The 23,476-nt window shown below is 47.2% G+C and overlaps 1 protein-coding gene across 2 annotated transcripts in view; it reads right to left on the reverse strand.

Moving 5' to 3' along the window:
- Positions 1-23,476, reverse strand: part of SEL1L3 (SEL1L family member 3) — a 169,572-nt gene that overhangs the window by 27,111 nt on the left and 118,985 nt on the right. For both annotated transcript variants that reach the window (XM_063922085.1, XM_063922077.1), the window contains 4 exons: positions 11,610-11,700; positions 9,629-9,713; positions 2,173-2,282; positions 1,935-2,062 (listed from right to left, as the gene is read on the reverse strand). In XM_063922085.1, coding sequence (XP_063778155.1) covers positions 1,935-2,062; positions 2,173-2,282; positions 9,629-9,713; positions 11,610-11,700 — 414 coding nt within the window. The remainder of the gene's footprint in view (positions 1-1,934; positions 2,063-2,172; positions 2,283-9,628; positions 9,714-11,609; positions 11,701-23,476) is intronic.

Consider the following 23,476-nt stretch of genomic DNA (forward strand, 5'->3'; position numbering starts at 1 on the left):
CAAATTCAGTGGAATGTATACCTATGAAAGGAATGGGGGGCAAGTGTTATAGTAGTAATGTATAGTAGGAATAGATCAGTCTTACTTAGAAGCTAGCACTCCGCAGTATAGTTATATATATATATATATATATATATATATATATATGTTTTGTATATTGTGTATATAAATTTTCTTTGTCTGTATATATATGTTGGTAGTAGCTGTGGATATAGTATATTGCATGTGCCCAGCAGAAATTTTGGAGGTATTGGGTAGTCTTTAGATACCCCTGTGCCGATATTCAGTTAGTTAGAAAGTGATATCTGACTTTAGTTTAAAACATATAAGGGGTGCTATGGTACGTTCCTATGTTGTTTTTAATTGGTGGTGGTAATACTCAGTAGCACTGGAAAGGTAGTCACTTGATTAGATTACTGATCATGGAGCAAGGTTGCTCCATTGTATATTCACGGCACTGTAACAGTTTCTGTCTCCCTGTCTCCATAGTAACGGTACCCCTGGCAACGGCGAGCTGGCGCACGCAGGCCAATCAGAGAGGACGCAGCGGTGAACGTCATCACGCCCACTACGTCCAACCGGAATTGCTGCGAGACGCGGCTCCCGGTCCCAGGAGGACGCCGGCATGGAGGGGAGGCAGTCTTACTCATACACCCTTTAAAAGGTAAGGAAATACAACTGTAATGTTAGTTGGTTTTTGTTTTACACTACACAGCGTAGCACCTTGACAAAAACGCCCAGGAGGCGTTGAAACGTTGGTGTCCACTATGCTTGTCATTGCTTGATTTATTTTGAATACATTTTTCATTTATTTAAATCCGTGGAGTGCCGCCTGGTTCTTTATGCATAGAGGAGAGGAGCAGTAATCCATCCCAGAGAGCCAGCACTTGCTATACTATGGAAGGAGGGCACCCCGGTGGTCGATAAAAGGACAGTGAGTGCCATTATATACACATGGATATATATATATATATATATATATATATATATATATATATATATATAAAAACACACACACACACACACACACACACACACAGTTGCAGCACCCAGCCCACACCTTAACTCACCAGGCAGTTGCAGTCACTGATGGATTCGGGATCTGAGTGCATAGCGTGATTAGGACCCTCCCCCTTGCTGTATGATTTGTGCATATTTAGAGCCAAATGGAGTGAGGGGGTGGGGCTTAAATCGCGGACTGCGGCTCCGTTAATGGGAAAAAAAAATATCTGTTAGAGGGGTTTCTGGGTACTCAGAAGCCCCCCCTGCATGCACTACTGCTCAAACTTGTTTGCTAAACAGATTAAATTATCATTATGCTCTAACCTAAAGTGTATAGTACTATACAGATGTTTTCTCATACACCTAACCTCAATATGCCATGTGGCGTGAAATGCCTGGCACGATGAACCGCTGGGTACTGTCTGCTGACACTGGGTGTATTTTTTGCGTCTTTTTATTCTATGTGATGCCACTGGGCTATACCAGAGACTGTGCTGATAACTTCGATATGCGGCACTTAAACATCTGTATGCAACAGAGTCTATACACGTAGCACAACAGAACTTGGTATGGATAAAAAGATACGGCCGCTGTAGCACTTCATATAGAGCTTCAGACTCAGTTGCACCCAGTTATGCAAGTGTCACTTATAAAATTAATCAGTGTAGTCTCCTGGTGCGTCTTAGTCACATCACACTGAGACTAAGACGCATTTTCAGGTAACGGAGTCTCACAAGACCTGGCACGCCGAGAGGGGCTGCTTGGCATGGCTGCAGGAATGGCGCATGAAGTCACATCTATATTTTAAATATAACAATAAGTCTGCACTGGTGCTGGATTTATGGGTTTGTTTTTTGTAAACAAAATCAGTTAAAAAGAATCATAAATGAAAGCAGTTCATACAGTAAATATTAATAGTGTGAAAATGGCACCTTTCATAGAGCTCTATCAGAAGGCTGCGGTTGTCGCTGATCCCAGATGTCTCAATTTTCAAGTGTTGCAGAAAGTACTGGGGTATGGCAAATCCTTCCTGCACCAACTGTGCTAAATTAAAAAATCCCTAGAAGAAAAAAGGATTATAGAGATAATGACAGCAATAATATGTGATAACACGTAGCTGTGGGTGCAATGTCACGGTGACACTGGCACTCAGAGAGAACAGGTGATTACCTGAGAATCACCCTGCAATGCTGCCCGTGTGTACATCTTCATCGCCAGGTCCAGTTCTCTATGCTGATCCTTTGCACCATAATAATACATATCACCCATCTTCAATAAAGCTATAAAACAGATATCAATGAAATCATTTATAAACCAAGTGTACCTTTTTACCCTGATAAGGAACAAATATTCTGCCAAAGCTTTTACATAACCAGAATTATGTTCACAAACAGGAGCATAGCTAAATACTAAATACCACACGGTAGGGGGGCCCTGTGGACATTTTGCTATGGAGCCTTCATAGGTCTCTATGGAGGCTCCGTAGCAAATGTCCAAAGGGCCCCCAGACCGTGCAGTATTTAATGTAGGGCATGCATTCATCAATGGTGGCCATGAGGGCAATCACACTCCCTAACACTGCGGTTCTGCCACATGCTCCAGCTCTGGGCACAGGGTAATCATCAGCCACATAGAGTCAGCTGAATTGCTGGACTACAGTATAATAATAGGCATAAATCATAGCCTTCTTCTTTATATCATACACTTGTAGGATTAGGGAGAATAAGGGGGTAATTCAGAGTTGATCGCAGCAGCAAATTTGTTAGCAGTTGGGCAAAACCATGTGCACTGCAGGGGAGGCAGATATAACATGTGCAGAGAGAGTTAGATTTGGGTGGGTTATTTTGTTTCTGTGCAGGGTAAATACTGGCTGCTTTATTTTTACACGCCAATTTAGATTTCAGTTTGAATACACCCCACCCAAATCTAACTCTCTCTGCACATGTAATATCTGACCCACCTGCACTGCACATGGTTTTGCCCAACTGCTATCAAATTTGCTGCTGCGATCAACTCTGATTACCCCAATATAATTTTTACAAATTTACACTTCATGTTTATAATATTATATACTAACCATCATTCACTTAATTATCTATTTTAACTAATATAAGATACTTTACTATATAATTGGCGGAGGGTGTGTGTGATGCTGTGAGGAGGTGTGGCCATGACCGAGAGACAGAGGAGAATCTGCCAACATTGTAACTGGGTGCAGGGGGAGGGCTGGGCCCTGGAGGCGGCCCAGGCCCCATAGCAGTTGCACCCCCTGTACCTACTATAGCCACACCCTTGTTCATAAATTATATATATGATAAGTACTCAATGTGTGACACATTATATGCAAACTATCAACAGACAAATAATAAGAATTTACTTACCGATAATTCTATTTCTCATAGTCCGTAGTGGATGCTGGGAACTCCGTAAGGACCATGGGGAATAGCGGCTCCGCAGGAGACTGGGCACAAAAGTAAAGCTTTAGGACTACCTGGTGTGCACTGGCTCCTCCCCCTATGACCCTCCTCCAAGCCTCAGTTAGGATACTGTGCCCGGACGAGCGTACACAATAAGGAAGGATTTATGAATCCCGGGTAAGACTCATACCAGCCACACCGATCACACCGTACAACCTGTGATCTGAATCCAGTTAACAGCATGATAACAGAGGAGCCTCTGGAAAGATGGCTCACAACCACAATAACCCGATTTTTGTAACAATAACTATGTACAAGTATTGCAGACAATCCGCACTTGGGATGGGCGCCCAGCATCCACTACGGACTATGAGAAATAGAATTATCGGTAAGTAAATTCTTATTTTCTCTGACGTCCTAGTGGATGCTGGGAACTCCGTAAGGACCATGGGGATTATACCAAAGCTCCCAAACGGGCGGGAGAGTGCGGATGACTCTGCAGCACCGAATGAGAGAACTCCAGGTCCTCCTCAGCCAGGGTATCAAATTTGTAGAATTTAGCAAACGTGTTTGCCCCTGACCAAGTAGCTGCTCGGCAAAGTTGTAAAGCCGAGACCCCTCGGGCAGTCGCCCAAGATGAGCCCACTTTCCGTGTGGAATGGGCTTTTACAGATTTTGGCTGTGGCAGGCCTGCCACAGAATGTGCAAGCTGAATTGTGCTACAAATCCAACGAGCAATAGTCTGCTTAGAAGCAGGAGCACCCAGCTTGTTGGGTGCATACAGGATAAACAACGAGTCAGATTTTCTGACTCCAGCCGTCCTGGAAACATATATTTTCAGGGCCCTGACTACGTCCAGCGACTTGGAGTCCTCCAAGTCCCTAGTAGCCGCAGGTACCACAATAGGCTGGTTCACGTGAAACGCTGAAAACAGCTTAGGGAGAAATTGAGGATGAGTCCTCAATTCCGCCCTGTCTGGAAGATCAGATAAGGGCCTTTACAGGATAAAGCCCCCAATTCTGACACGCGCCTGGCCGAGGCCAGGGCCAACAACATGACCACTTTCCATGTGAGATATTTTAACTCCACAGATTCAAGTGGTTCAAACCAATGTGACTTTAGGAACCCCAAAACTACATTGAGATCCCAAGGTGCCACTGGAGGCACAAAAGGAGGCAGTATATGCAGTACCCCTTTTACAAAACGTCTGAACTTCAGGAACTGAAGTTAGTTCTTTCTGGAAGAAAATTGACAGGGCCGAAATTTGAACCTTAATGGACCCCAATTTTAGGCACATAGACACTCCTGTTTACAGGAAATGCAGGAATCGACCTAGTTGAAAATTCCTCCATCGGGGCCTTACTGGCCTCGCACCCCGCAACATATTTTCGCCAAATGCGGTGATAATGCTTTGCGGTTACATCCTTCCTGGCTTGATCAGGGTAGGGATGACTTCATCCGGAATGCCTTTTTCCTTCAGGATCCGGCGTTCAACCGCCCTGCCGTTAAACGCAGCCGCGGTAAGTCTTGGAATAGACAGGGTCCTTGCTGGAGCAGGTCCCTTCTGAGAGGTAGAGGCCACGGGTCCTCCGTGAGCATCTCTTGAAGTTCCGGGTACCAAGTCCTTCTTGGCCAATCCGGAGCCACGAGTATAGTTCTTACTCCCCTCCGTCTTATAATTCTCAGTACTTTTGGTATGAGAGGAAGAGGAGGGAACACATACACTGACTGGTACACCCACGGTGTTACCAGAGCGTCCACAGCTATTGCCTGAGGTTCCCTTGACCTGGCGCAATACCTGTCCAATTTTTTGTTTAGGCAGGACGCCATCATGTCCACCTTTGGTTTTTCCCAATGGTTTACAATCATGTGGAAGACTTCTGGGTGAAGTCCCCACTCTCCCGGGTGGAGGCCGTGCCTGCTGAGGAAGTCTGCTTCCCAGTTGTCCACTCCCGGAATGAATACTGCTGACAGTGCTATCCCATGATTTTCCGCCCAGCGAAGAATCCTTGCAGCTTCTGCCATTGACTGCTTCTTGTGCCACCCTGTCTGTTTACATGGGTGACTGCCGTGATGTTGTCCGACTGGATCAACACCGGCTGACCTTGAAGCAGAGGTCTTGCTAAGCTGAGAGCATTGTAAATGGCCCTTAGCTCCAGGATATTTATGTGAAATGATGTCTCCAGTCTTGACCATAAGCCCTGGAAATTTCTTCCCTGTGTGACTGCTCCCCAGCCTCGCAGGCTGGCATCTGTGGTCACCAGGACCCAGTCCTGAATGCCGACCCTGCGGCCCTCTAGAAGATGAGCACTCTGCAACCACCACAGGAGGGACACCCTTGTCCTTGGTGACCGGGTTATCCGCTGATGCATCTTAAGATGCGACCCGGACCATTTGTCCAGCAGGTCCCACTGGAAAGTTCTTGCGTGGAATCTGCCGAATGGCTTTTCTTCGTAGGAAGCTACCATTTTTCCCAGAACCCTTGTGCATTGATGCACTGAGACTTGGTTCGGTTTTAGGAGGTTCCTGACTAGCTCGGATAACTCCCTGGCTCTCTCCTCCGGGAGAAACACCTTTTTCTGAACTGTGTCCAGAATCATCCCTAGGAACAGAAGACGAGTCGTCGGAACCAGCTCGATTTTGGAATATTGAGAATCCAATCGTGCTGTCGCAACCCTACCTGAGATAGTGCTACACCGACCTCCAACTGTTCCCAGGATCTTACCCTTATCAGGAGATCGTCCAAGTAAGGGATAACTAAAACTCCCTTCCTATCATCATTTCCTATCACCGGGGTGCCGTGGACCATCCAAACGGCAGCATCTGAAACTGATAGTGACAGTTCTGTACCACAAACCTGAGGTACCCTTGGTGAGAAGGGTAAATTTGGACATGAAGGTAAGCATCCTTGATGTCCAGAGACACCATGTAGTCCCCTTCTCTTGAATTTGAACCTCTGTATGTAAGTGTTCAAATATTTTAGATTTAAAATCGGTCTCACCGAGCCGTCCGGCTTCGGTACCACAACAGTGTGGAGTAATACCCCTTTCCCTGTTGCAGGAGGGGTACCTTAATTATCACCTGCTGGGAATACAGCTTGTGATTGGCTTCCAACACTGCCTCCCTGTCTGCTTGTAAAGCCCCAGCGTCATGCTGAGGGCTTGGCAGAGGCGGGGGAGGGCTTCTGTTCCTGGGAACTGGCTGATTTCTGCAGCCGTTTCCCTCTCTGTCACGGGGCAGAAATGAGGAACCTTTTGCCCACGTGCCCTTATGGGAACGAAAGGACTGCGCCTGATAATACGGCGTCTTATTATGTTGAGAGGCGACCTGGGGTAAAAACGTGGATTTCCCAGCTGTTGCCGTGGCCACCAGGTCTGAAAGACCGACCCCAAATAACTCCTCCCCTTTATAAGGCAATACTTCCATATGCCATTTGGAATCCGCATCACCTGACCACTGTCGTGTCCATAACCCTCTTCTGGCAGAAATGGACAGCGCACTTACTCTTGATGCCAGTCGGCAAATATCCCGCTGTGCATCACACATATATAGAAATGCATCTTTTAAATGCTCTACAGGCAATAATATACTGTCCCTATCTAGGGTATCAATATTTTCAGTCAGGGAATCCGACCACGCCAACCCAGCACTGCACATCCAGGCTGAGGCGATTGCTGGTCGCAGTATAACACCAGTATGTGTGTAAATACATTTTAGGATACCCTCCTGCTTTCTATCAGCAGGATCCTTAAGGGCGGCCATCTCAGGAGAGGGTAGAGCCCTAGTTTTGACAAGCGTGTGAGCGCTTTATCCCCCCTAGGGGGTGTTTCCCAACGCACCCTAACCTCTGGCGGGAAAGGATATATGCCAATAACTTTTTAGAAATTATCAGTTTTTTTATCGGGGGAAACCCACGCTTCATCACACACCTCATTTAATTTCTCAGATTCAGGAAAACTACAGGTAGTTTTTCCTCACTGAACATAATACCCCTATTGGTGGTACTCGTATTATCAGAAATGTGTAAAACATTTTCCATTGCCTCAATCATGTAACGTGTGGCCCTACTGGAAGTCATATTTGTCTCTTCCCCGTCGACACTGGAGTCAGTATCCGTGTCGGCGTCTGTCTTTGCCATCTGAGGTAACGGGCGCTTTAGAGCCCCTGACGGCCTATGAGACGTCTGGACAGGCACAAGCTGAGTAGCCGGCTGTCTCATGTCAATCACTGTCTTTTGTAAAGAGCTGACACTGTATGTAATTCCTTCCAGCAGTTTATCCACTCAGGTGTCGACCCCCTAGGGGGTGACATCCCTATTACAGGCAATTTGCTCCGCCTCCACATCATTTTCCTCCTCATACATGTCGACACAAACGTACCGACACACAGCACACACACAGGGAATGCTCTGATAGAGGACAGGACCCCACTAGCCCTTTGGGGAGACAGAGGGAGAGTTTGCCAGCACACACCAGAGCGCTATATATATATATATATATATATATATATATATATACAGGGATAACCTTATATAAGTGTTTTTCCCCTTATAGCTGCTGTATTGTTTATACTGCGCCTAATTAGTGCCCCCCTCTCTTTTTTAACCCTTTCTGTAGTGTAGTGACTGCAGGGGAGAGCCAGGGAGCTTCCCTCCAACGGAGCTGTGAGGGAAAATGGCGCCAGTGTGCTGAGGAGATAGGCTCCGCCCCTTTCTCGGCGGCCTTTTCTCCCGTTTTTCAGTGTAATCTGGCAGGGGTTAAAATTCATCCATACAGCCCTGGGGGCTATATGTGATGTATTTTCGCCAGCCAAGGTGTTTTTATTGCTGCTCAGGGCGCCCCCCCCTAGCGCCCTGCACCCTCAGTGACCGAAGTGTGCTGAGGAGCAATGGCGCACAGCTGCAGTGCTGTGCGCTACCTTGGTGAAGACAGGATGTCTTCTGCCGCCGATTTTCCGGACCTCTTCTTGCTTCTGGCTCTGTAAGGGGGCCGGCGGCGCGGCTCTGGGACCGGACTCCATGGCTGGGCCTGTGTTCGATCCCTCTGGAGCTAATGGTGTCCAGTAGCCTAAGAAGCCCAATCCACTCTGCACGCAGGTGAGTTCGCTTCTTCTCCCCTTAGTCCCTCGATGCAGTGAGCCTGTTGCCAGCAGGTCTCACTGAAAATAAAAAACCTAAAACTAAACTTTTCACTAAGCAGCTCAGGAGAGCCCCTAGTGTGCACCCTTCTCGTTCGGGCACAAAAATCTAACTGAGGCTTGGAGGAGGGTCATAGGGGGAGGAGCCAGTGCACACCAGGTAGTCCTAAAGCTTTACTTTTGTGCCCAGTCTCCTGCGGAGCCGCTATTCCCCATGGTCCTTACGGAGTTCCCAGCATCCACTAGGACGTCAGAGAAATACATTTACTTTTTTTATAAGAACACCCATCTAGCTCCGTACTGTTGGATGGGATCCGGTCTGAAGGTCGACAATGTTTAGGTCAGACCACTATAGGTCGACAGTCACTAGGTCGACATGGTTTCTAGGTCGACAGGTCAAAATGTCGACATGAGTTTGTTTTGTTTTTTTGTTTTTACTTTTTCATACTTAACGATCCACGTGGACTACGACTGGAACGGTAATCTGTGCCGAGCAAAGCGAGGCACCTTGCCCGAAGTATGGCGAGCGAAGCGAGCCATGTGAGGGGACACGGTGCACTAATTGGGGTTCCCGGTCACTCTACGAAGAAAACAACACCAAAAACAAACAACCCCCCCCCCAATGTCGACCTTTTGACCTGTCGACCTAGAAACCCTGTCGACCTAGTGACTATCGACCTATAGTGGGCGACCTAGACACTGTCGATCTAATGATCCACACCCCTGTTGGATACAGATTAGATTTTCTCCAGTAGGTTCCAATCGCAATGCACACAGTGCCACCTTCTGGTTGATAGAGGGTATTACACATCAACAACACTGACGTTCTTCATACATACATATATGTGTTTAGTCAGCCAAAATAAACAAAATGAAACTTTTGAAAGTGGAGAAAAATTCCCAGTTTAGTGATACAAATAAATGATGTTCTGGTTAGTTTGTAAATATGTAAATGAGTATTTAAATGTGTATTTATACTTTTACATTCCACATTCCATGTATTGTATAAATATTCTGGAAACAGCCTTAAATAAAGTTACGTGAAATCATATATATGACTCAGAGTCACCTACCATATGTGGAAGGATCATGCTGGTGTACTGAAAAATTATAGTATCTCCAGACACAGATATCACTCAACAGAACGGTATCTAAATCCTGTAAAAAAAACAAAACAACAACCCATTGTATTGTTTATTTATTGAGGCACCTCTATAAAATTTGCAGTACTGTAAGTCAGGGGTATTTAACATGTGGCCCTCCAGCAGCTGTGGAACTACACATCCCAGCATGCCCTGCAGTATTATGGGCATGCCAAAATTGTGACAGGGCTTGCAGGGATGTTTAGTTCTACAGCAGCCACATGTTGCGTACCCGGTGTAACTTCTCAGGGGCAGATACAAACTATTTTTAGCAATTTTTTGCTATTCAGTTAGATATCTGCATTAAGTTACAGTAAGGCAGAAAAATGGGTCTGAGGGACTTATTACGGTTGGATCGCTGGTGCGATCGCATATTCTACTCGTACACGGCCCGGGAGATGCGACGGCAATGCATTGATGTGAACGCCTCTGCCTGACTGTCATGCAGAGGCATTAGTGGGGCGGTCGGAGCCAGCAACGCAGCATTGCGGAGGGGGTAGGGGGGGTGCCGTCAGAAACGCAGGCGGGTCCAGGCCATTTTCGCAGTCAGGCTGTGCAGACGGGGGCCACCCTTGTTTTGCGGGGCTGCATCACTGGCGTCCATTAGCATGCTGGATGGCCTTGCCCTGTGCTGGGTTGCCCCCAGCATGCAACTGTAGCCATTTGCAATTTTTCTAAATTAGCAAAACTGCAACTGAAGCTGAATAAGGTCCTTTGTTTAAATACACTTGCTGGCTATCAATGGCTGCAGATAATTGCAGAGCTACATATCACATGAGGTTACAACAGCCGACAGCTGCTAGATTTAAAGCAGTTCTTAGTTATAAGGTAAAACTGAAGATCCTGTGTTAGCTACTTATCACCTACCCCTCCATAAGCTTATCATTGGTCTCAATTGCTATACATAGCTTAATTTTTCCCATCATGACCTCTCCTCTCTTCACAAGATCTGCGTCTCTCATCCACACTATTACCTGCTTCCATTACAGGACTTTTTCCTGCCTGGACCTTTTTAAGGCTGCACCCACTCTGTGGAATGCTCCACCTCACACAGCAGAACTTTCCTCTAGCCAACTACTTCTACACAGATCAAACATAATTTACATGTGCTCACTTTCCATATTCCAGTGATTCTCAAACTCTGTCCTCAGGACCCCACGTGGTTCACGTTTTCCATGTCACCCAGCAGGTGCGCTGTGTATCACCAACTACCACAATTTAAAAATCTACAGGTGACCAGCAAAACATGAAACGTGTTGGGTCCTGAGGACCGAGTAGGAGAACCTGTGCCATATTCTAACAGATCTCTGGCCCCAGGTCAACAGTGCTGTATGACCGGATTATATATCCCACTAACAACCTTGCAGTCTAGGTGGATCAATATTTAATATGTAGCACAAAGCCTGTTTTATCAAATAGTGCTGTAACGTTCATATAATAACTGTATAAATAGGATCCGGCCAGGATCCTGGCGGTTGAGATCCCGGCTGTCAAAGGACAGACGCCGGGATCCCAACACTGATCAGAATGCCAGCACTGGTATCCCAAATAGGATCACAACGCTGGTGCCGACATCCCGGATCACGATTGACTGGACTGTCGGGAGGTAAGCCGGGGGAGGGGGGGGGGGGGTGTTAGGGTGTGCCTGCAGGGAGGAGGGTTAGGTTTAGGCTGCGGGGGGGGGGGGGGAGGTTAGGGACCCCTGGGGAGGTTAGGCTCGGGGGGTAAAGGTGGGGGTTGGGGTTAAGCTACAGTAAGGGAGGGTTAGGAGATAAAGGGATGAGGGATTCTAAACAGCGGGATGCTCTGACCGCCGGCATCACACCTGCTGGCGTTTCAGCCCCAACCCGTATAAATAAATGATAATAGGTAAATCAGGAACCTGAGGACAGACGACAGCTCAGACACTTACTGAATATTCCTCACATAGATATGCTGCATTTGTCTGTGACATTTCAACACCGGCTTCTGCTGTCAAAATGAAATTCAGATACGCCTCATTTCTGTGGGAGATCACACAAAATGTATTTGTCCAGAAAACAAAAAATACTGGCATTAGTTTATTACCTGTATAACCATCCTTATTATACTGTACACACTGTAATCTTTCTGTATTAAACCTTTAACTGTAGTAACTAAAAGGGAAGGAAGGACTTATTTGCACAATATAGGTAAGTCATGTAATTAAATAACAATTTAAAACTCAATTAAACAGTCTGTAAATAAGGGATAGTTAGATTTAATTATAAGGTGTGACTCTAAGCAGCGTGTTCAGGGAGAGGCGCTGCTCCAAAACCGTGTTAGACCTGAGTTACAACAAACCTGTCTCTCAAATAGAATAAAAAATTTAAATAAAAAAATGAATGTAGGCTTTTCAGTTTCTATGGGTATTAAATTAACTGACGGCAGATAACAATCTAAAGGATTAATGATAAGCCACCATTACATTGTGCAATCATTTTACAGCTATAAAACACATTATTAATACTGGGCACTAGTTCAAAGGTTCCCTCAGCTGGTTAAAACAAGAATTACAAGTCACTGTACATAAAAACAATTAAAAGTTCAAAACTTCATGACTCAATTCGCTTTATAGGCATAAAAAAACAAAAACAAAGAAAATAGTACAAAACATTAAGGGGGTCATTCCGAGATGTTCGCTAGCTGTTTTCGTTCGCAGCGCAGCAACTAGGTAAAAAAGCGGCACTTCTGCGCATGCGGCGCAGTGCGCACGCGCGACGTACTTTCAATCGCACTGCTGGCCGCAGAGTGATTGACAGAAAGTGGGTGTTTCTGGGTGGTAACTGACCGTTTTCGGGGAGTGTGTAAAAACGCAGGCGTGTCAGATACAAACGCGGGCGTGCCGGTGTAAACGCAAGCGTGGCTGACCGAACGCAGGGCGTGTTCGTGACGTCAAAACAGGAACTGAACAGTCTGAAGTGATCGCAAGCTAGGAGTAGGTCTCGAGCTGCTCAGAAACTGCACAATCTTTTTTTTTGTAGCAGCGCTGCGATCCTTTCGGTCGCACTTCTGCTAAGCTAAGATACACTCCCAGAGGGCGGCGGCTTAGCGTTTGCACGGCTGCTAAAAGCAGCTAGCGAGCGAACAACTCGGAATGAGGGACTAAGTACAGGTTGAGTATATCTTATCCAAAATGTAAAATCACACATTTTTGGGTTCCCTACTGAGATAATGACACACACATATATATATATATATATATATATATATATATATATATATAGATATTATTTTATATATCTATATATCTATATATACACATAATATATAATATATATATATATATATATTATCTCAGTAGGGGACCCAAAAATGTGGGATTTTGAATTTTGGATAAGGGATACTCAACCTGTAATACAGTAATACATAAAAAAAAATAAAACACAGAGCGCACAATAAGCATATTGTACGGATGGTGCAGACATTTTGGGTAATAACTTTCATGGGTCGAATATTCCACCCACCAAAGGTACCAGTTGAGGCAGCTGTGTTGGGTGAACTAGGTAGGATTACCCTGGATGGAACAGGTTCTTCTCAGAAGGGAGGAATGGGTGGTTTCAGTGACTGAACGCTCGGAGTAATGTCCCAGCATAACCATCAGATCCATGTATTTTACATCCCACCAGGCAAAGCAGCCAAGTTAGGCGCACTATGAAGGTTACACTGTATGAGATTAGCCATACAAGGAGTCGATGCATATGTGGGAAAAACGGGATGGGGTGGAAGTACATGGCACATGACGGGGTCCATGAGGCAGCAGATTAGAGAGCCCATAGGTGGCAGTATCAGAATAGGGGGAAAAAACAGGATTTTAATACCTACCGGTAAATCCTTTTCTCCTAGTCCGTAGAGGATGCTGGGGTCCACTTCAGTACCATGGGGTATAGACGGTTCCGCAGGAGCCATGGGCACTTTAAGACTTTTCAAGGGTGTGAACTGGCTCCTCCCTCTATGCCCCTCCTCCAGACCTCAGTTATAGGAACTGTGCCCAGGGAGACGGACATTTTGAGGAAAGGATTTACTTTTATACTAATGGTGAGATTCATACCAGCTCACACCTCAATCATGCCACACAACATGGCATTCAACATGACACACGCCAACAGGCATGAACCATTTACAGCAACATGCTGAAAACAAATGAAACACAACTTGTGTAACTATAAAGAACAAACTGCAGGTAAAGTACGCACTGGGACGGGCGCCTAGCATCTTCTACGGACTAGGAGAAAAGGATTTACCGGTAGGTATTAAAATCCTATTTTCTCATACGTCCTAGAGGATGCTGGGGTCCACTTCAGTACTATGGGGTTATACCAAAGCTCCAGTACGGGCGAGAGAGTGCGGATGACTCTGCAGCACCGATTGTCCAAACTTGAGGTCCTCATCGGCCAAAGTGTCAAACTTATAAAATTTTGCAAATGTGTTGGACCCTGACCAAGTAGTTGCTCGGCAAAGTTGTAAAGCCGAGACGCCCCGGGCAGCAGCCCAGGATGAGCCCACTTTCCTAGTAGAATGGGCCTTCACCGACTTCGGTATCGGCAATCCTGCCGTGTAATGAGCGTGCTGAATCGTACCTCTGATCCAGCGCGCAATGGTCTGCTTAGAAGCAGGACACCCAATCTTGTTGGGAGCATATAGGACAAACAGAGCCTCTGTTTTCCGTATCCGAGCTGTTCTTGCGACATAAATCTTCAAAGCTCTAACCACATCTAGAGACTTTGACTCAGTGAAAGTGTCAGTAGCCACTGGCACCACAATAGGTTAGTTTATGTGGAAAGATGAAACCACCTTTGGAAGAAATTGTTGGCGAGTTCTCAACTCTGCCCTATCTTCATGGAAGATCAGGTAAGGGCTCTTGTGAGACAAAGCCCCCAACTCAGACACCCGCCTTGCAGATGCCAAGGCAAAAAGCATCACCACTTTCCAAGTGAGAAACTTCAATTCTATCTCCTGCAGAGGTTCAAACCAATCCGATTGAAGGAACTGCAACACCACATTAAGGTCCCATGGTGCCACTGGAGGTACAAATGGAGGCTGGATGTGCAGAACCCCTTTCACGAAGGTCTGAACTTCTGGAAATGAGGCCAATTGTTTTTGAAAGAAAACTGATAAGGCCGAAATCTGAACCTTGATTGACCCTAATCTAAGGCCCGCATCCACACCAGCCTGCAGAAAATGGAGAAAACGTCCCAACTCAAACTCTTCCGTAGGAGCCTTCTTGGATTCACACCAAGACACATATTTTCTCCAAATACAGTGGTAATGTTTAGACGTTACTCCTTTCCTGGTCTGAATAAGAGTGGGGATGACTTCCTTGGGAATACCCTTTCAGGCTAGGATCCGGCGCTCAACAGCCATGCCGTCAAACATAGCCGCAGTAAGTCTTGATACACGCACGGCCCCTGCTGCAGCAGGTCCTCGTGAGGAGGATGAGCCCGAGGATCTTCTATGAGCAACTCCTGAAGATCTGGATACCAAGCCCTCCTTGGCCAGTCTGGGGCAATGAAGATTGCTTGAACTCTTGTTCTTCTTATTATCTTGAGAACTTTTGGAATCAGTGGAAGTGGAGGGAAAACATATACCGACTGAAACACCCACTGGGTCACCAGTGCATCCACTGCTATTGCTTGAGGGTCTCTCGACCTGGAACAATATCTCTGAAGCTTCTTGTTTAGACGAGATGCCATCATGTCTACTTGAGGAACTCCCGAAAGATTTGTCACCTCTGCGAAGACTTCTTGGTGGAGGCCCCACTCTCCTGGATGGAGATCGTGTCTGCTGAGGAAGTCTGCTTCCCAGTTGTCCACTCCCGGAATGAAAATTGCTGACAGAGCTCTTACATGTCTTTCTGCCCAGAGGAGAATCTTTGTCACCTCTGCCATTGCCGCTCTGCTTTTCGTTCCGCCTTGCCTGTTTATGTACGCAACTGCTGTTACATTGTCCGACAGGATCTGCACGGGTTGATCTTGAAGAAGATGTACCACTTGTAGAAGGCCGTTATAAATGGCTCTCAATTCCAGAACGTTTATGTGAAGGCAGGCTTCCTGACTTGACCATTTTCCTTGGAAGCTTTCCCCCTGTGTGACAGCTCCCCAGCCTCGGAGACTTGCATCCGTGGTTACCAGGACCCAGTCCTGAATCCCGAACCCGCGTCCCTCTAGTAGGTGAGAACTGTGTAGCCACCACAGGAGCGATATCCTGGCTTTGGATGACAGGATTATCTTCCGGTACATGTGTAGGTGGGATCCGGACCACTTGTCCAACAGGTCCCACTTGAATACTCTGGCATGAAATCGGCCAAACTGTATGGCCTCGTAGGCCACTACCATTTTCCCCAACAACCGGATGCATTGATGGATCGACACGCTTGTTGGTTTCAATATTTGTTTGACCATTTTCTGGATTTCCAGAGCCTTTTCCACTGGAAGAAATACTCTCTGTACTTCTGTGTCCAGAATCATCCCTAAAAAGGACAATCTTGTCGTTGGTTCCAACTGCGACTTTGGAAAATTCATGATCCAACCGTGTTGTTGGAGCATTAACAGGGAGAGTGGGATGTCTGCACCAACTGTTCCCTGGATCTCGCTTTTATCAGGAGATCGTCCAGATAAGGAATTATATTGACTCCTTTTTGACGAAGGAGGACCATCATCTCCGCCATCACCTTGGTGAATACCCTCGGTGCCGTGGAGAGACCGAATGGCAACGTCTGGAACTGGTAATGGCAATCCTGTACTGTGAATCTCATATAAGCTTGGTGAGGAGGATAAATGGGAACATGTAAGTAAGCATCCTTTATGTCTACTGACACCATGAAGTCCCCCTCCTCCAGACTGGAAATCACTGCCCTCAGGGATTCCATCTTGAACTTGAACCTTCTCAGGTAGAGATTCAGATTTTTCAGGTTTAAAATCGGTCTGACCGAGCCGTCCGGCTTCGGAACTACGAAGAGGCTTGAATAAAAACCTTCTCCTTGCTGTGACAAGGGTACCAGGACAATGACCTGATCCTGACGTAATTTTTGAATTGCCGTTGTTACTGCCTCTCTTTCTGGAAGAGAAGCTGGCAAGGTCGATTTGAAAAATCGGCATGGGGGGACGTCTTGAAACTCCAGTTTGTACCCATGGGACACTATTTGTAAGACCCATGGGTCCAGGCCAGATTGAATCCAGATCTGACTGAAAAGCTTCAGACGTGCTCCCACCCGAGTGGACACCCGCAAGGGAGCCCCAGCGTCATGCTGCAGATTTGGCAGGAGCAGGGGTTGACTTCTGCTCCTGGGATCCTGGAGACTCTGCGGATTTCTTTCCTCTTCCCCTCCCTCTACCTGCAAAGAAGGGGGAACCTTTGGCCTTTTTGTATTTGTTGGGCCGAAAGGACTGCATGTGAGAGTGATGTGTCTTTTTCGCCGGTGCAGGAGCATAAGGCAAGAATGTCGACTTACCTGCGGTAGCCGCTGAGACTAACGGATCCAGCCCATCACCAAATAAGGCCTCACCTTTATACGGGAGAGCCTCCATATTTCTTTTGGAATCTGCATCAGCATTCCACTGGCGAATCCACAACGCCCTCCGAGCCGATACTACCATGGTAGCGGCTGTTGAACCCAAGAGTCCAATATCCTTCATAGCTTCCAGCATGTATGCGGCAGCGTCTTTGATATTACCTAACGTTAGGAGTATCTCGTCTCTATCAATCGTGTCAATTTCCAATGACAAGTTATCTGACCATTTTTCAGTAGCACGACTCACCCACGCGCAAGCAATGGTGGGCCTGAGCAGCGTACCATTGGCCACATAAATAGATTTTAACGTAGTCTCCATTTTGCGGTCTGCCGGCTCCTTTAGTGAAGTCATCCCAGGTGCAGGGAGAATCACCTTTTTTGTCAACCTTGACACTGCACTGTCTAATACCGGGGGTGACTCCCACCTTTTCCTGTCCTCTAAAGGAAAAGGATAAGCAATCTGAATCCTTTTGGGAATATGAAATTCTTTTCAGGATTCACCCACACTCCCTCAAAAAGAGTATTTAGCTCGTGGGAAGGAGGGAAAGTTACCTTACATTTCTTTTCCTAATAGAAATAAACCTTCTCCTGAGGTACAGTAGGGGCTTCCGTAACTTCTAAGACCTCCTTTATAGCAACAATCATATATTGTATGTTTTTTGCCAATTTATGATCTATCTCCCTGGAGTCACTATCGTCGACACAAGAATCAGAGTCCGTGTCGGTATCAGTATGTACAATGTTTGCAAACGGTCTCTTATGTGACCCAGAGGGATCGCCTGCGGATGAGACAGCAGAAACCTGAAAAATCACATCTTCAACTGATTTTCTCCATCTTTCTGCATGAGACTCAGACTTATCTTATCTACTACTGATATGATTCACACTATCACGTATTTCTTTCACCCATTCAGGCTCGTGGTGTGTCGGCAGCGCCACCACATTACAACTCTGTGTCCCTAAAATGGCTCCCTCAGGTGAAGAACTCCCTGCCTCAGACATGTCACACACGTGCACAAACACACCACAGACATTCCGGGACTTATAGGGGACAGACCCACAGTAAAATCTGTCAGAAGGACACAGATAAGAGCAGCCAGTTCACAAACCCAGCGCCAGTAACACAATGCCTGTGAAACATAAAATGTCCACTGACATACAGCGCTTTTTATCATGTAAATACACAATGTAAAGCACCAATTTCACTGTGCCCCCCCCCTTTTTTTGCACCCTGATACTTGTATTCAGTAGTGGAGGGGGACCAGCGTTGTCTCTGCAGCCTGAGGAGAGAAAATGGCGCTGAGCAGTGTGCTGGCTAATTGAGGAGGAAGCCCCGCCCCAGCAATGGCGCATTTCTCCTCAGAGATTCTGACAATATTATTTATACTGGCAGGGGTAGGGCTGTGCCTAGGCATCTTATGCCCCTTTTCTACCAGTTTGATAAGGTATTATGCTGCCCAGGGTGCCCCCCCCCCGTGCCCTGCACCCTGCAGTGCCTGTGTTATGTGGGCAGTATGGCGCGCTGCGCTCCCGCCAGCCGCGCGGTACCTTTAGCCGTCACCTTGATTGAAGATCTCTCTTCTAACACTCACCTATCTTCTGACTCTGCAAGGGGGGTGACGGCGTGCTGTGGGAGTGAGCATCTAGGCACAGCTAGCGTTCAGTACCCTTCAGGAGCTAATGGTGTCCTGTCAGCCAGAAGCAGAGCCATGAAACTCTTTAGGAAGTTGGTTCCTACTTCTGCCCCCTCAGTCCCACGAAGCAGGGAGACTGTTGCCAGCAGTTCTCCCTGAAAATAAAAAACCTAACATAAGTCTTTTCAGAGAAACTCAGTAGAGCTCCCCTGGAGTGCATCCAGTCTGCCTGGGCACAATTCTAAAACTGAGGTCTGGAGGAATGGCATAGAGGGAGGAGCCAGTTCACACCCTCGAAAAGTCTTAAAGTGCCCATGGCTCCTGCGGAACCGTCTATACCCCATGGTACTGAAGTGGACCCCAGCATCCTCTAGGACGTATGAGAAAGAGCCGTTTTGCACGCAGGAGACGAAGCAAAGCAGCGGATCTTAGAAGTAAAGTCTCATATATAATGAGAGCGGGGATAGTATGAATCATGTGAACAATACAATTAATATAAATGTGTCCAGATATAGAACTGTCCTGCTTTAGGTGGTGTGAGGAGGAAAGCACCTGGCATTCCATCCCTGCCCCCCTTCTTGTTCACAGGGCAGACCTGGAGTTCTTACCACTCAGCTCCTCGCTCACTTGCAGCCTCTGTGTTCTCCTTGGGGAGGGAGGCCCGGAGCTTGGTTGGATCAGGAGGGGTGTGTAGAGCTAAAGGGTCATGGTGGGTTCACAGTTGGTTGTGGAGCAGGTCAGATCCTGGTGCCGGAACCGCACTGGAAAGCAAGCAGGCTATGGCAGGCCGGGAGCTAATGAGAAGCAGCTCCGGCAGTGCCGCAGGCAGCCAGCAGCTGGATCCTTCCTCTGGAGCAGCCATGGGAAGGCCTGTAGGCGCAGGGGACTAGTCAAGCAAAAGGCAGGCAGCGGGAGGCAAGTCCGGAATGGCCACTGGTTACTGCATCAGCTGGTCTCCTACCAAACGCCCGCCGGAACCTCCAAATTTGGGGCAGATGGCCTGGAAATGTAGCCTGTGGCTTCATCTGCAGAAGTAGGCCCCTAAGGAGATCAACAGGGACGTGTCAGCAGTTCCAGGGATGGCTAGCGACTTCAGGGACAACTGATGACTGGAACCCCAGTAGCAGGTGGAGGCGAAGGCTCACAGTGGGTTGAGTGCAGGTTAATCAGCAGAGTCTGCTTGTGCATGCTATTCGCATAGTGATGCGAATAAGACACATTTACGGTAAAAAAGATGCCCAACGCTAGCGGAATTCCACAGGCCTGCCAGCTCACTCACGTCAGGTTGCTATGTGGTGTATTGAGGGTGGTGGAGTATAAAGTGAAGAACTAATGATACTGTATGCGGGTGAGGAAGGGTACATACAGTATATGAGAGAGGGTATACGGGAGACGTGATGGGGCTAACAGAGATATATATCATTGTCCAAGACTTATTACAAGACTTATTACAGGTACAGATGTGTCCATGCACATCTAGTCTACCTGCATGTTAAACAATCCTTCTAGTCAGTAGCGGATCTTGCCACGGGCAAGCAGGACTTTTGCCCGGGGCGCCGCCTTCCGGAGGGCGCCGCACCAATGCAAGATCCGCTACTGCTGTGCCCCCCGCTGCCCGTTCTGTCCCGCTGCCCCCCGCTGTGAAGGGAACTAGACGAGTAGCGTCTAGTTTCCCTTCGTGGAGAGGACTCTTTACTGTGCGATGCGTGATGACGTCATCGCGCACCGCACAGCAAAGGTCCTCTCCACGAAGGGAACTAGACGCATAGCGTCTAGTTTCCCTTTGTGGAGAGGACCTTTGCTGTGCGCGATGACGTCATCGCGCACCGCACATCATTTCAGCGGCGCTACTACTGTACAGGGGGCGTAACTGACCACGCCCCCTGTATGAAGCCACGCCCCTATTGGCCGCCCGGGGCGCTAGAAGCCCAAGAACCGTGGCATGATTAGGTAGTTCAGAGCATCTTTCGTGCGGCTTTTTCCATTGAAATGCATCTTATTCACAAAACGATGTGGGAGTATTGAGTGTAAGATAGTGTGACAGATGGAGGGACACATGAGGGGAGAAGTTACTATTAAATTGTGTGATAAAGACAATGTCTTTCTTATTTTCTTTGTCTTTCCCATTATCTTGCTTCCTATACTGGATCAGCTGTTGTCTGCTCATTTGTTCTACCTGCACTATTTGTTTGCTGAGCTGGGTTTCCTTATATCTGTTTTTAATTAATTGAAGTTTCATATCTGTGCTTTGTGCCTTGAAGGTACTAACTTCTGTTCATATCTGGCAGTACAGATGGTATAATGGTTAGCATTACGGCCTCACAGCACCGAGGTCAAGGGTTCGATTCCAACATGGCCCTAACTGTGTAAAGTTTGTATATTGTCCCCGTGCTTGCGTGGGTTTCCTCTGGGTGCTCCGGTTTCTTCCCACAATCCAATATATATATATATAGTGGCAGGAGAGGAACCTGTAAGCTACACACAGGGTCCTGGGGGTAGGTGGGAAGTGTGGATGGACCAGGTTCCCATCCATTTGGCCCAGACCAGGTCTTATAGGCTTCTTAGCCCAATAAGCTGCTTCATCAGTCAGCACCTGGGTGCTGGGTTTAAAGCAGAGTCTCTCCCATGAGTCCGGGCTCCTGAAGGCAGTTAGTGTCCAGGTGATAGGCCTGCTAGGGACAGTGGGATCCAGAAGACTGGGGCACTAGTGTCAGGATGCCGGGACCTGAAGGGTTCCTTATTAAGTAAGAGGGAGTGAGGCAGGGCCTAACCTCCCTGGTTGTTTATACTAAAGACAGTCATCTTTGTTTTATGTGTATCTTTGTTTTTGAGCAACCTAAATAAAAGGTATTTGTTGTTTTTGCACAAGCCTGGAGTCGGTCGCTGGTGGAATTTTGTAACAGAGCACATTCTAGCAAGACTCCTGTTACAATATACATATATATATATATATATATATATATCTATCCTATATAATAGCCAAGATCTGTGACTCTGTGCCTGTGTGTATAACGCTGGGCGTGGCTAGGAGCTCTCATTGGGTTAGCAGCAGGTCTATCACACCCAGTCAACAGCTGATTGGGTGAGAAACGCCCTCCCACACAGGTTACATCCAATGGGAGGCTCTGCCCTTTGGCTGCTGTGTGTTCCCAGAGCAGGATTAACAATGGGGCTGATGGAGCTGCAGCTCCAGGTCCACACCCCAAAATAGGCCCACTGCATCTGCAGTAACATACCCTCCAACAATTTACACATAAAAATTGCTTCAAATTCGAAAAGGGGGGTGGCCACGGGTAAAGTGGCGTGGCCACGCCCCAATTCCTATACTTTCAATGGAAGCTTGGAGAGCCAAAAATCGGTACAGACCATAAAAAAAGGTTCTGTACCTGCCAAAAAGGTACAGTTGGAGGGTATGCCACTGCATCTGCAGCAAGTCTCTGCGCTGTAGATAGGGAAAACAAAAAATCCTTTTACTGCAGCAATCTATGTCCTACTGCCAGTCCGCCTGCCCCCTCCGGCATCAACAATCCCCACTTCCTAGCCGCGGCGCAGGTGGAACAAAAGCTGCTGCGGCCACCGGCATAGATGTGTATGAAAGAGGCACAGCGGAAGCCTTTCATAGCCCTCCCTGCGCCGCATACTCTCGGAGCCCCGGAGCCTCCTCTGCGCATGATGTCACAGAAGTGCCTCCCCATCACAGCCATGCCCAGATCCCCAGAGGCCCTGACTCCGCAACACAGCACCTGGGCTGCCGGCCTGGAAGCCCCGAGATGGCTAATGTAACGGATAGAGTGTAATGTCTGGACGCTGAATCAATGTAAAAGGTGACAGTGCTGTGCAGTGCAGTGGGTGTGCAGTGTCACTGACACTGCACAGCACTCTCACCTTTTACATTGATTCAGCGAGTCAGTCAGTTCTGCCATCCAGTCATTATTGTTAGCGCTGGTGTGTCCCAACGCTCCGCATTACAGAGAAGTAGACAAACTAAATAAACTACAGCTCCCAGCAGCCCTTAGCGCCAAAGCATTCCGGCCCCTAGGGCTGCTGAGAGCTGTAGTTTATTGAGTGCATAGTGTCCGAAACGCGTCAAGCTAGTGGTGCCCGGTGTGGAGCGGAGGAGCTGTCTTATCTAGATGATCATTTTCCTTCCTATATGCTGCAGAGTCCGGAATCTCCAGTGTCTTTTGGGAGGGTAATTCGATGCCAGCTGCCAGCACCCCTTTATACCCACCTTGCTTTGTGGTTATATGTCTTTTATTCATTTATATATTGTGAGTGTTCTGTACAATAAATTGTTTGTCCTTCTTAAATTGGTCTGCCCGATTATCTTCTTTCTCTTTATCGAGATAAGAGACTATACCTTGTAGGGCGTCAGAGAGGAAAACTAAGAAACAAACACTCCACCTAAGGATTTCAAGGGAACTCCATTGTACATTCATCTATATTAGATGTAAGGACTTTCTTGTGGTGTTTGCGCCTATCACTTTCCATTTTCTTGTGTATTGCTTGTTACACATAGCGGCAGACAGCGTGCCCTTTTTACACATAACGGCAGACAGCGTCCCCTTTTTACACATTACGGCAGACAGCGTGCCCTTGTTACACATTACGGCAGAC

Source organism: Pseudophryne corroboree, chromosome 1, assembly GCF_028390025.1.
Source record: "Pseudophryne corroboree isolate aPseCor3 chromosome 1, aPseCor3.hap2, whole genome shotgun sequence".
In the NCBI taxonomy this organism is placed as follows: domain Eukaryota; kingdom Metazoa; phylum Chordata; class Amphibia; order Anura; family Myobatrachidae; genus Pseudophryne; species Pseudophryne corroboree.